The 14,497-nt window shown below is 31.1% G+C and overlaps 1 protein-coding gene across 4 annotated transcripts in view; it reads left to right on the top strand.

The window, feature by feature from the left end:
- The window catches only part of LOC118191705 (uncharacterized), a 199,305-nt gene extending 185,135 nt beyond the window's left edge, over positions 1-14,170 (top strand). For all 4 annotated transcript variants that reach the window (XM_085826360.1, XM_085826359.1, XM_085826362.1 and 1 more), the window contains 4 exons: positions 1,286-1,820; positions 2,228-2,320; positions 8,449-8,829; positions 13,206-14,170. In XM_085826360.1, the coding sequence (XP_085682486.1) occupies positions 1,286-1,820; positions 2,228-2,320; positions 8,449-8,829; positions 13,206-13,213 (1,017 nt within the window). In that variant the 3' untranslated portion in view covers positions 13,214-14,170. The remainder of the gene's footprint in view (positions 1-1,285; positions 1,821-2,227; positions 2,321-8,448; positions 8,830-13,205) is intronic.
- Positions 14,171-14,497: the final 327 nt, after the last annotated feature.

Here is a 14,497-nt window from a genome sequence, read left to right as displayed (position 1 = left end):
TAAGAATATAGACTCTCGATGGTCTTTCATTTAACACTGCAAATATAATCTTCGTATTGCAAAATTACTGTTGAGCGAAACTACGCTAATAACCTCACGATCACTGAAGTTCCGAACTATTGTTTGGAAGTGGTCTTGTGGAGATGGTCACATAGGAGAGCTGAAACTTTATTTTAATTTTATTTATGTTCAAAGAACTATTGATTACCTTGGCGGCAGAAGATGTTAGGTATGAGAAGTTTTACTGTTTCGTGAACAAAATATTAAGTAATAAACTTTGGTCGGCGTTGCGGATCAGGAACTCGAAAGGCAACTGGATCTTCTGTCCTTGAGCTATCGAAGACCTTAACTTCAATTTTAAGATCATTTTCCATTTCAGAAAGTTTTATGGACCCGAAAAGCAACATTTTAAATTATTTCTTCTCAAATAATGCCTGTTAGTCATTTCGAAGAATTTATTATTACACAGAGATTTTTACATTGTCTCTCATTTATTTTTAATAATAAAATTTCAATAAAAGAAAATAATTTTAATTAGATTTAATTGCCTTAGTAACATATTTGATAAAAGCGTACTTGAATTGTGATAATTAAAGTAAACTATCATGTAATAATGCCTTTAGCAAGCGCTTTTGCGTAGTTAAAAAATGACAGAAGAAACTCGTATTAGGCAGTACAGTTAATTGCTTCCGATTATATGCATTTTCGGAAGGATTCATGTAATTTTAGATTTTCTAAAATTTATTTAAAGATCGCAGGCAGTAAAATAGACCTAAGCAGTCAAAAGATATACTATCTGGTAAATTCTAAGGTAGGTAGGATTGAAAGAGCATTCCATATTCATCAAAATTGATGTATTTATTTTCATGCAAAGAATAAACTGGAAACTATGAAAAAGGAAGTAAAATTATTGTTATTTTACAATATTACTTACCTTTTAATTTTATCTCATATTAAAGCAAGATAATAATAAAATATTAATGCAAAAAAGAATGAAATAAAGAAATAATACTATATGGCATATTTCACTCACTCACAGAATTAAGATCAGAGATTCTCGACGTGAACATTAGATTATAAGATTTGTGTACATTTCCTACAAAAAATTACGAAGAATAGCGAGTATTATTCTTAAAGTTTCTCAAATCTCAAACATAAATCATTCATGTTTATGAAATGCACAAAAAAATATATTAGATATAACTCTTCCCACATTTCTGATATAAAAACTCTGTTATAGGAGGAAATTTATTAAGTTGGTATTTTTCTTTTTCTTTTTTAATAGCCGAAACAGTCAAGAAGAGGTAGAAAGAAAAGTATTGAAAAAGATATTACGTTGTCTTTTTCCGAAATACGTACTCACCATGACTCTTCAGCATCTTCTTCCCAGATGTCCTCAAGCATGCCTGTTTCCAATGAGAAAGTCGATCATCGCCTTACGCCTTTCCAAGCAATACCATTAATTCCAGAAATCCAAAGCATGTCTCCTTTCTGCGCAAAGTTACCCAGCGCAGATATTCAACCAGCATCACCTATCACTGACGTCCAACGAATGTCGCCTGCTCAAGTCACTCCGTCCATCGCCGACAGAACATCGCCTTTTCAAACAATTCCATCTGCTCACGAATTACAAGAAATGTCATGCGTTGAACTCCAGTCATCACCTTTTCTTGATGAACAGCGTATTATGAGCCCTCGAATATCGCCGCTGCCAAACAGTGATATACAAACAATGATGGACTTCCAGTCACCCCCTTCCTTATGTTCGACTATCAATCTAGAACAGTTGTCAACGATAACTTCCTCAAGTTATCTTTTGGGTAAGATGACACATTTCTCTCTTTCTCAGTTTTGTATTCTATGACTTGGCTTTTAAAAACAATTTCATTCTGATGTCTTAAGAAATCCCTCTGCATGACATTAAATCTTTTTTCAACCATATACTATTTTATATCGCTCTAAATTCCTTTAAATCTTTTAACTCATCACTTATATATAGTCAGAAACTTTCACTATTATGCATTTCACTTATTTTTTAACTAATCAAAGTTATTCCTTTGTCTTCGAACGTTATTTATTCCAATAAAATTTCATGTTACTGTTAACTGACTGAGTTTTGAAGTTCTTGAAACAAAGACAGAACGCATTTTAATTAAATATGATGAAATTAAACATATAAAATCTTAACATATAATAATTCCTATTGAATTTTCCTTTTATTTAACAGGAGAGCAAAGGCTAGGCAAACCCCTGCCGTCCTTCACAACTTTCAATCACCAAAATAGACTGACGCCACCTAAGCAGTCGAAAGATATATCTGGTAAATACTTTTTACGTTTCTAGTTATTTTAGCACTTTCTATTCAGGATTTGAAAGTTATGCGTTTTCTTTTAATCCCCTGAATTTGATTTGACCATTTCTTTTTAAATATATGCTTTATGATTGCCTTCCTTTTGCGTGTAATGTAAGATACAATACTAAACGTTCTAAAATTGGGAATACATTACATTATCGAAAATAGGAACTGGTTTCAAATGAAATGTAATGTTCGCCAGAAATTTCAATACATAACTTATACAATTAGTTGCCCACCAGAACCTTAATGTACTGTGAGATATTCGTGAATAGGAGAATGAATATTTTTGCAAATGGAAGGGAATGTAATTTTAAAGTTTATTAGACACAGCAAATACTTTAACCAAAAGGGAATCCGAATGTTTTCCAATGTAGTTTACATTAATCAAAAATATGTGCCTGCAACTAACTGTACTAACTGTTGTTAGGTACAAATTGCAAATGTCTTTTAATAATTAATTAAACTTCAATCAAATTTTCTAGTGCAACATTCAGATATTTGTCTGATTCTCTTTTCCAGAAAAGATAAATGGCACTAATCATGAAAATCGAATTCGATTTTGTGATGAACAATGAAATATGTAGCATTTAGATAGTTAAATTTAATAAATTAGGAATGTAAGACGTAGAGCATTCAGTTTACCTTGCATTTCAATCTGTGTATTTAAACAAGAGTTAGAATATGCGTATGTAACGAAAAAGAAAAAATTTAGATCAATTATTACGTTGTTCTCTGCACAAAATTGCTTTTGCTTATCATAGATTTTAATCAAGTTCACTTAGTATAATTCAGGCTCTTCTTAATTTGTGAAATTATGTACACTTTCTTTTTACTCAGATAAATTTTAAATTTTTATCAAAACAAATATGCATGTTTTTTTTTCCTCTGATTAAATAATAACTTTTTCCTTTCAATTTAAGTCACTGCCGACAATAAAACATTCAGTAGAAACATTAAATTGCTGTCCTTTTAATATTATCGTTGAACATAACAAGAATTTTAAAGTCTCCTACATCAAATAAATACCTACATTTTATTTTATTTTTGAATATCCTAGATAATCTAAGAAATAGTAATAAAAAACAGAAATTTTATTCTGCATATAAAATTTTCAGAATATGTTAGAATGCTTTTTATGTTAAAAATATAAATTCAAATTAACTGTGGTAATGGTTAGGTTAGGTTATTTAATTACGGCAAAGCCTCGAGGTCTATCTGCCTAAGGGGAGGGATGCCTTCGTGGAGGACTTTCTAAGGGGACTTGGCTCGTATACACGTTAAACATGGGGAAAACCACGAAAACACCCATTCAAGCCAGCTCGTTCGCGGGGTTCGAACCTCGGACCGAACTACCAGTATTCAGCGACTTTACCGCTCGGCCGCTGGTGGGCCTGTGGAAATGAAAACCGCATCAATGCATTATTAACTGTTATACAATACATGTATAAATGTATGTTTCATATACAATACATGTATAAATGTATGTTGTATAAGAAATAGAATTTAATTAAATAAATTTAATTAAAATTTAAAAACAAATTTAATTAAATAATTCTTTACGCCATTGCTGCAAGGAATTAAATTTTAATTTTAACAAACACGTATAAAAGTAAAAAAGCAAATTTAAAGCCAAAATTTAAAAAAATAAAAAAAAAAAAAAAAAAAAAAAAAAAAAAACGCAAAGCAAATTTAAAGCAGGAAAAATTTAGAAAAAAGTGTAAACATATAAAAGATTTAATTCTCGAACTAATCTACAATATCATTTAAATTCAGAAGCATAAGCAAATCAAGTGCAAAACCAATCCATGAAAATAAATTCACTAATTTAGTAAATTAAAATTAATCCAAACAATTTTTTAAAAATGCATAAGTGAATGACTGTTGAGCAGGCAGGAGACAGACTTATCAAGGGGAAGTTGCCTCGAAACCTAACTCTCCAATCATTCAATTCGTGTTTCGTCATTCATGCAGGCAAGGGTAAAAGTCAAAACCAAAAGTAAAAAGGTGAAGAATGTCCAAAAAGAAATACCAATAAAGTGGTACCCTTAGAAATTAGCATTTAAGAATTAAAGTTCTAAAAGGGAAATACTAATGAAGTCTTTTGAGAAACAAGCAAGTAAAGTCAAGTATTAAATTAAACTTTTTAAAAAAAATTAAACTTTTCAAAAAACTAATTTTTTATAAAAAATAATCTAGAAACTAATGTATTTTAGAAACCCTTGTCTACAGAAACCACCCCGACACGAATATGCATATCAATAAAAAGAAACTAAAAAAGAATTAGACATAATCCATATAAACCAATAAGAAACAAAAAGAACTAATTCACAATTTTTAAAAAACAAATATATATTTAAAAACATAATTTCATATATAGAAAATACTTAAATACTACATAAAAAATTTTAAAAAATACTTAAAGCAAGTAAATATTCAGTTTTAATTCTAACTTACCTACTAAATGAGCGTTGGGGTCTGCAAAAGTGTTTTAAAGGAGAAGTGTGTTCTTCAAATTAATTATATAGATGGCGCTTATGTAGGTAAAGTTGAGTACCAAGCTGCTATCTTTGTTATATTAAAATTTTTTTGCAAACATTAATATTAAAATATAAATAAATCTAGAAAAAATTAAAAATTAAAAATCCTAAAGGTATGTAATTCAATTTTTAATTTTAACGATAAATTATTTAGGGAGTTAAGCCAATCTAGATATGTAAGCAAACTTACTTCTCTAGATGACTTCAAGCAAACTTATCTCTCTAGATTGGCCTAACTCCCTAAATAATTTATCGTAAAAATGAAAATTTGAATTACATACATTTAGGATTTTTAATTTTTAATTTTTTCTAGATTTATTTATATTTTAATATTAATGTTTGCAAAAAATTTTTAATATAACAAAGATAGCAGCTTGGTACTCAACTTTACCTACATAAGCGCCATCTATATAATTAATTTGAAGAACACACTTACTTCTCTTTTAAAACACTTTTGCAGACCCCAACGCTCATTTAGTACGTAAGTTAGAATTAAAACTTACTATTTACTTCCTTTAAGTATTTTTTAAAAATTTTTATGTAGTATTTAAGTATTTTCTATATATGAAATTATATTTTTAAGTATATATTTGTTTTTTAAAAATTGTGAATTAGTTCTTTTTGTTTCTTATTGGTTTATATGGATTATGTCTAGTTTCTGTAGACAAGGGTTTCTAAAATAGATTAGTTTCTATAGTTTCTAGATTATTTTTTATAAAAAATTAGTTTTTTTTAAATTTAATTTTTTAAAAAAAGTTTAATTTAATACTTGACTTTACTTGCTTGTTTCTCAAAAGACTTCATTAGTATTTCCCTTTTAGAACTTTAATTCTTAAATGCTAATTTCTAAGGGTACCACTTTATTGGTATTTCTTTTTGGACATTCTTCACCTTTTTACTTTTGGTTTTGACTTTTACCCTTGCCTGCATGAATGACGAAACACGAATTGAATGATTGGAGAGTTAGGTTTCGAGGCAACTTCCCCTTGATAAGTCTGTCTCCTGCCTGCTCAACAGTCATTCACTCATGCATTTTTAAAAAATTGTTTGGATTAATTTTAATTTACTAAATTAGTGAATTTATTTTCATGGATTGGTTTTGCACTTGATTTGCTTATGCTTCTGAATTTAAATGATATTGTAGATTAGTTCGAGAATTAAATCTTTTATATGTTTACACTTTTTTCTAAATTTTTCCTGCTTTAAATTTGCTTTGCGTTTTTTTTTTTTTTTTTTTTTTTTTTTTTTTTTTTTTTAATTTCGGCTTTAAATTAGCTTTTTTACTTTTATACGTGTTTGTTAAAATTTAAATTTAATTTGTTTAAATATAAATGTATGTTTATATTTTTATTAGAATGGAAAAATATATGCTTCTGATCAGTTTAAATCATTTAAGCTAATAAATTAAAAGCATTTCGGCTTTTGTTAAACTAAAATTTTGTACTATTACTCTGTCTAATGAAATAGTAAAACTTGTATTTGAACTTAAACTTTCTGTTTGCACCAGTGAATTCATTAAAATTATCACATGCATAGATATCTTATATACGTTCACGTGTGTGTACAGAATATTCACTGAATCGTGACTCCAGACAGAAATTATATGTTCTTGCTGTTGTCAGACCTACAGGAGGCCACGATCAATTCTAATTCATTTTCTACAGTGAGGATTATCCAGTTTGGAGTATAAAAACAGTCTCTACAAAGTTTTCATAAAAGAATGCAAGTATATTTAAGTTACTTGTTTTGCCATCTCTGATTCAGGAACTACTGGGACGGACCCTACACCTCCATATGAGGCGGGAGGCCGGGAAATCTCAAAAAGCCCTCACAAGGGAGCCGTCGTTGCGTACTCGTAGACCGCTCGCAATGGAATTCCACTTCACTGCGGAGAAGATTTAAATATTTTGAACTCTCTCTTAATTCTTTCGCATTAAGAGGACAAACTTTATTTTCCTCAAACATCGAAAATGTCCCTGTGTACGAATTTCTCTTGGATTGGATTTCCTTCCGCCATGACAAGTAGAACGCTTGTCATGGGGGAATGCTTGTACTAACAATTACCTAATTAGGACTTGTGCTAACAATTACTTACTTTAGGGCTTGTACTAACAATTACCTTATTAAGTAAAGCGGCAACTTCTTTCTTGGAAGCTTTCTCCATTGTGTGCAGTTTCCCCTTAGGATTGCAACTTTGGACATCAATAGCTAAGCATACAAAGTAAACATAGGAAAAAGAAGGTGCACTAAAATAACAGAACTAGTTTTAGTCGCTTCAAAAGAATGATTGGCGTCTTATTTAACAACTCCCGAAAGCAATGAGCAGTGCATTAACATGATTGGTGGAAAGCACTAGGTAGAAAAGGAATCGTAAGCGTTCGGGTGACCTGCCGATGTCTGAATGGTCGGGCGTTTGGTGCGACTTCCATGTGAGAGAGTTAACACCTTCATTAAACCGGCAACCCAGGGTCACCATTTCCAGGGGTACGGAAACCACAAAGGGCAAAGAATTCTATTGAAGAACCACACTTCTGGCCGTCAGGCCACTCGAATGGCCGAAGCCGCGACCGTCCGGAACAGAATTGGCTGCCCTTTCTGGCCATTGGAACTGGTTCCGTATTATTGTGCTCTCAGACCCGCTGTTGCCATAGTAAAATACTAAGCCAGTGGTACGTAAACCCAGTAGGTCGAAGGATATAGTTGTGTCTAATCAACAGAATTGTCAAAGACACTGCGTAATATCAAAAATGCAGTTAGTTGTAATCCGGTTCAGGTTGCTCGTTAATCTCAGAATCCAGTTCGGAAGACTCGTAAAAGATAATTAAAGCATCAGTGTTTAAGAACTGAAGCAAAATCGAAAAACCAGGTAGTGCAACACCAATTTCCCATACAGCAACGTTACCAAAGTTGAATCGAATTTACAGGGGACTAAGCGGATATTCTACTGGGTTTTGCAATAATGCAATTCCATTGTAACTGTGTATCGTACTATGGTTAGAAATCACTATACTGAATTAAATTTCAACTGAGCGTGAATTTTAGTAGAGAAACTGCAAGCGCACTCCGATAATGTTAAGACATACAAATGTGCTTCCTGAATGCCAAAGTTTAACATGATCGACCATTCGTGAAATATTTTGAAACACACGTTAGCACCAGTTTCTTTGTTCAATCGCTATAAATACTTCGCAGAACGAAAGTTTAGATATCCATCTCGATACTTTCTAGCACTTTACTGAGTCGATTACAACTCAGTTTCAATGTTCGTCAGAGAAAAAAGGGAATTTACCAAACACTTGTAAGAGGTCGCAATTCAGTGAATATACTAAAAACACACATACAATTAAAAGTATATTTTCTTTTATACGTTTTGAAAATTTGAATAAAATAAATTTTGATAACATATAAATATCTATTAAAAACAGTAACAATTTTTTTTTTTTTTATAAAATTTGCTTCGCTGTGTAGATAAGAGATCTGCCTAATCTTTAAAGCATGCGCTTCTAAAATGATAAGTGGAAAGGACTCATATGTTTCTCTTCTCCATCAAAATAGCTTATGGAGAGGATCTGACTTTGCAAGAAGAGAGATGCAGTTGGAAATCAACAACAGATGCATCGCAATTCTACCAAAACGCAAAGCAGCAGGATAGGAGGTTGCCATTCATTTACATGAGTAACTCACCTTCAGCAAACGAAGAGCAGCTGGTTCCTTCCACAAGCCCAATGAACTTAAATTTGTATTTTGATAATAATAACTTTCATTCGCCGGCCAAGAATTTTCAAGAAAACATGTTATACTCTCCATTATATGAACCGAGTTTTGAACTTTTGAGCGACAGTCCAATGCCTTCACAAGATTCACAATATGTTGAAAATTCAGACGCAATTTTAGAAGAATTTTACAATTTCTCAAGCCTTTTCACGGAATATGTTGGTAAGTGTTTCATTATTGTGCGTAAAGTTATGATATTATTCCAAAATAGATAAAATGTTTGCAGAAACACGCAATCAATGTTTCTAAATTTAAATTAGTATTGAATTCATAATTGAAGCTCTATTATTTCATATAGAATTCTACTAAATATACCCCCATTAGCATCTGTTTAAATTATTAAGACAAAACTATTTTATCAGAGGATTTACGTTATCAAATTGTGTATACTCAGTTTCTTTTTCTTGAGATCAGCATTGTATTTCAGTCTCTCAATGTTTTGGTGGACAGTTAAGCAACAATAAAACTAAATATCATAAAATTTCTAAGGGTATAAAAATTCTAAGAGTACATTCACAGAAGTATAAAAGGTACAGTGGTAAACCTAAAAATTATAGATACAAAGAAAGAAACCTATATTGTAGGTTATAAGTCCCGTGTAATTTGCTCTCTTATATGATTTTTTGCATCTACATTCTATCTGTATTTTTAAAAATAAATAATCGTAGGATATGATATGTTTGTAACAACTAAAGGGAGAACAGTGCTAAATACTCCTTATCAAAATGCTTTAATCAAGTCAATACATTTACATTTCTTTAGGACATATTATTTCCATGACAATCATAAACGTAAGGTAACAAAAACTTACACCTACTTTTTTTCCTTAACGATCCTAGTTTTTTAACATTGTACACATTCCTTACCAACAACATGAAACCAGTACTCATTAAAACATCGACTCCGCCTGATGTTGACAGAACGAATTGCAGACCATGACTGTTACAACATTAATTGCGACTTCGTTTTAACTCTTTTGAGTCGATTAATAAAACAGTGTAAATATGCAGGCAACATATCCTGGTAACAAGTAATTTTTAAAGATGTTTCATAAACATAGAAGGTCCCAGTGACTCACAGGAGCATTTATCCTACTCACAAAATCTCCATCGCATAGGACAGAACCAACTTAAAGATTAGTCCACGATCGTGGGAAATAGAATTTGTCTGACCATATAATTCAGCGTGATTCTTCAGAAATTTAATTTTGATGTTCCACGTACAACATAAGACATACAGTTCTCATTTATTGAAAGAGAAAATCAGCAGTGTCACACAAATAAGCCGTTGGATTCTGTAGTGTATTATTTACATTTTGCTGCCACCTTCCTAGCCGAAACTCATTGGGTTTCTGTTTTTGAGCCTAATGTGATCTGCCCTTTACTCAATTCTCAACAATATCTGTTGAACCCATTCATAAAGGTCACACGGGCAACCAATATTTGCTCACTAGCGTTACCGCGTACATCAGTATTAATATATCTGCGGTAGATCATTGATCCAGCTGCTCTTGAGAACTGTCAAAAACTCCACCAAGACACTCCAGAGGACTTTATGTCACTCCAGAAAGGGAATAATCAATCTTTCTTTCTCCAAATGTGCACTGCCTTCAAAAAGATTAAGAAACAAATATCTTTTCTACTACAGTATTACAAAAATCAATTATATGAATATCGCATAAAATTTAGAGAAGAGCTAAAAGATAAAAGTAATAAAAAACATGCGCGAATAATTATTCTTATTTGTTTAGGGAACGTTTGTATTTATTTTAAATTGCAGGCATGGGGGATACATTTATAAAAATAAACTGAGATAAAGCATTTGTGTTTATTGATTTTTTTTAATATTGAAAACGACGTTCCAGAGAAAAAGTTTGTCGTAGTTAGTGTGTAAAATGGGGAGTAGCTGATTAGATGGAAAAGGTTTGTCGCAAGGGGTTTGTCACAAGTTGAAGCAACGAAGCAGCAAAATGTTAGATGTAGTGTTACCCCCTGACTATGGAATCAGTTTCTTAGGAAATGTGCAGTGTCACACTAACCAAAGTCCCAAACCATTCACCGACACCGAGTACTTCTAAAGACCACTTCCTGACTCTTTCGGCTAAAAGACGATGAAGCACGATTGTGCGTCAGCTTATAGTTGATCATTTTATAGCCTCAAAAAGAATACTTACTTCTACTGTGAAGAAAACACTGCACATATAGAGAATATTTGCTAGAAGACTTAACTATTTGTATTCCGCCTCTGTCTTCAAACAGATCACTGCGGTTGAGATGAATAAGAGAAGCAGAGAATACTGGCAATCATTACGCTTCACAAATGAGTCCAAATTTTATACAATTTGATTTGCGTCATATAAAATGCATTCACCTGGGATTTATCTGAGCTAACGCAGTCAGTTCCATTTGTCGACTAGGTTCGCTGTACGTGAAGTTCAGAATTTTTTTAACTTTCTGCTCTAGGAAGAAATGGCTTTGTAGCGGCTATGCCAAATGTCTCCGTTAGCTCAGTTAAACCCCAGTGTGAACAGTCCCTTAGGATCTGGAGAATGCCAGAGACGAAGCTACAATATCATCATTTGGTCAGAAATATGTTTATGCTGCCACACTGCTTTGCATATGCTCTTGTCACAGTTCAGACGCCTAAAAACGACATCTTTGATCCATATGTGCTGATGTAGTCGATGATTTCTCTGTGTTAATAGATGATAACGTCTATCCTCTCAGGGTTAGGTTGTCTACCGATACCTACACGAATAACATATTCAGCGTATAAACTAACAATTTTATCGATCTTTATCCGATCGAGAACATTTAGGAATACATAGCCAGAAAAGATTACTTTGTTTCTTCCTGCAACATCACTTGAAGAGATGCAACGAGGTTAATGTTTGTAAAGTAGTGTATGAAGGGGTATTATTGCTAAGGTTGCCTCATACACCCATGAATTTTATTTCAGTATTTGGGAAGCCCAGGTGTTCGCTCGTCTATAGTTTGCATTTAGTTTCAGTAAGCGCTAATCCGCCGGAGATACTTCTAATATTTTGGTCACTTGAATATATCATAAAATAACGAGCACAAAATTTCTTTCTGCCATATAATTACGAGCTCCCGAAGACCATGAAAAATCTAGTAAAAAAAAAAAAAAAAAAAAAAAAAAAAAAGAGTTAATTATACTCTAGAAATTTAACAATTTGTAATCTACATTAAAGTATAACTGAGGATTCGGTATGTCATTGATAAAATTTTGCTCCGTCTACATTTTTTAAAATAGAGAATATATTTAAAAAGAAATAATGAAAATGGTCAAACGGAATTCAGATTTGATTAAACTGTATTTTTCTTTCAAATATCCCCTGCATCGAAGAAGATAATTAATAAATCTTTTACATTTGCTTCATACGTTTATATACCCTAGAAGACAAATATATAATTTTCTTCGACAATTCTATCCTAAGAAATATAATAAAATCTTTTATTATTATTATTATTATTATTATTATTATTATTTTGTTATTTCTAATTATTGAATAAGAAACAATTTTTGTCCATAATTTATTCTCTCATGGTAATAAGACATTAATGTGTATGTACTAGTAATTTCTATAAAACTCTTTTGCTTGTTTATAGAAAAATATCTGCATAAAATTAGAAATTACTGATGCAACAGCTAGTTGTGAATTAAATTGAAAAATGCTATAATGCTCGAAACTTAACCATCAACTTCAGTATTTCAGTTAAATTCAACAGCATAGTATAAGAAAGTAAGATAAATATTGAAAAGCATTGATTCAAACATGTATTAATAAAAAGTTAAATGAAAATTTACTGGGAAAAATACTTGCCTGATTGCTTAGCTATACAGAAAATTATTACTTATAAGGTGGCTAATAGCTTAGAATTGCTTTCGTGGAGATTTTATAAAAGAAATTAGATAATATTTACATAACCTATGCTGTTTCATCTCCTATGGGAAACATGAAAAGAAATAATTTTCAGCCAAATTTCTTATTAATAACTCTTAATGAATAAATAATATATAACTTTGTAATTAAAATTCCTATACTTATTTTTCTGTTTATATGCCTATGTATACATAGACCGAAAAGCAATGAATGAATGAATAAAATGCTGGTACCAACAGAATTCTCTAGTGAAAAGATCCTCCGATGATAAGCAGGAAAAATCTAACGCAGAAATCGAAAATAAATAAATAAATAAATAAATAAAAAACAGAAATTAAAATTAATACACTTAAAAACTTGGAAAGAAAACTAAGATAAATGTAACGGACTTATATCTTAATAATGTACTTAATTTCTTTCCGTCTTGTAATTTATATTATACGTAAATTGTTTAAATTTCATCTACTACCGAAAATGTTTAATTTTGTCTATTTCTAAAGTTACATTTCATAAATGACTTATTAGATACTACTTCAGAGATAATAATTGCTTATTATCCAGAAATCTTTTATCTAAGTTTTGTAACTTTTCTACCGGTGATGAATTGTACATAAAGCTTTCTTTTCTGTTACAGATTCATGAACAAAACGAAGCTTTGGCATAATCTTATCTGTATAGTTTTCCATTTGAAGAAAACCATCTGCATACTCAGGATGCAATTATCAGACTCAGATTCGGACATTTAGACTTTTCAGAATGGTCAGATTTATACCCGGGTTGTAAATAATGTAAATACTTCAAAATGAAGAAAATTATTACATATATATAATTCACTGATTTTACAGTTTGTAAATATTAATACATGAAGTTTTATGGAATATATAGATATATATAGTGCCTTAAAAATTTATGTATGATTAATTTTCTTTCCAATATGCTTTTTGTTTATATATATATATCCGATCAATGACAATGATTACATGTTTTAATTTTTCCTTTTACAATTGAAATATTATTCTTCGTGATGATTTAACTCCGGTCCCCGTTAAAACATTATTAACATTTTGCTTTCAAATTACTTCAAAACATCTTTCAAAATATAACTTACCAGTATGGATGCACACTTTTAAAATAATTCTACTTTAATTAAACTTAGGAGATAATATAATCAATTAATCAATACTGTTTAGGAAATAAATTATTATTATTATATATATATATATATATGTAAGATAAAATTATATGAATCAGAATAACTAAAAACATTAATTCTTCCTCTTTATTCAAAAATCGTAATAACGTATCTGCATTGCGTCATTCAAATTAATCATGCGATCTTACGTAACCGTTAATACCAGATGCCTCTTGACAACCAATCACCGAATTGTAAACCAAAACTTTTCTCTTCGCGTGCTTCCATCTGTCATAACTACGCACTTCAGCTTTTGCTCTGTACTGTCCTAAGATGTAATTTCGCTGGCTTGCTTTCTATCCCAACAATATCAAAAATGTAAATCATCTGTGGAAAGGCACGACTAGAGTGCCAAGTGATTGTGGCCACAAATATCAATTGGAAATAAAAATGGAATTAAAATCGCTTCTACTGCCATGTTTTATTTACGAAGTCAACACATTAGCTTACGACGCAATCAGATTACTTCCTCTTCAATATAGGATAACTACGCATCTACAGTGTTCCGTCCTTCATTTCCTTGTGCTTTTATTATGACAATAAAGCCGGTAAGGATAGTTTCCTGCAGCCTGAAACCTCAATGGAAAATTTAATTCAGCTCTTCAAATCATCGTTTTGTGATAAATCCAAGATAATGTGAAAGAAGTGAATCATCAAGTTTGTTTTTTCAGTGTGTAAAAAGATAACAGATCATTCTTCTGCTGTGGTGTTTTGCAAGTGCTTCAAAAAAATAA

Source organism: Stegodyphus dumicola, chromosome 1 (assembly GCF_044657685.1).
Source record: "Stegodyphus dumicola isolate Sdum_Otavi_A_Nest chromosome 1, ASM4465768v1".
Taxonomy (NCBI): domain Eukaryota; kingdom Metazoa; phylum Arthropoda; class Arachnida; order Araneae; family Eresidae; genus Stegodyphus; species Stegodyphus dumicola.
Note: the sequence above shows the minus strand (reverse complement) of the source record. Positions and strands in the feature narration are given on the sequence as shown.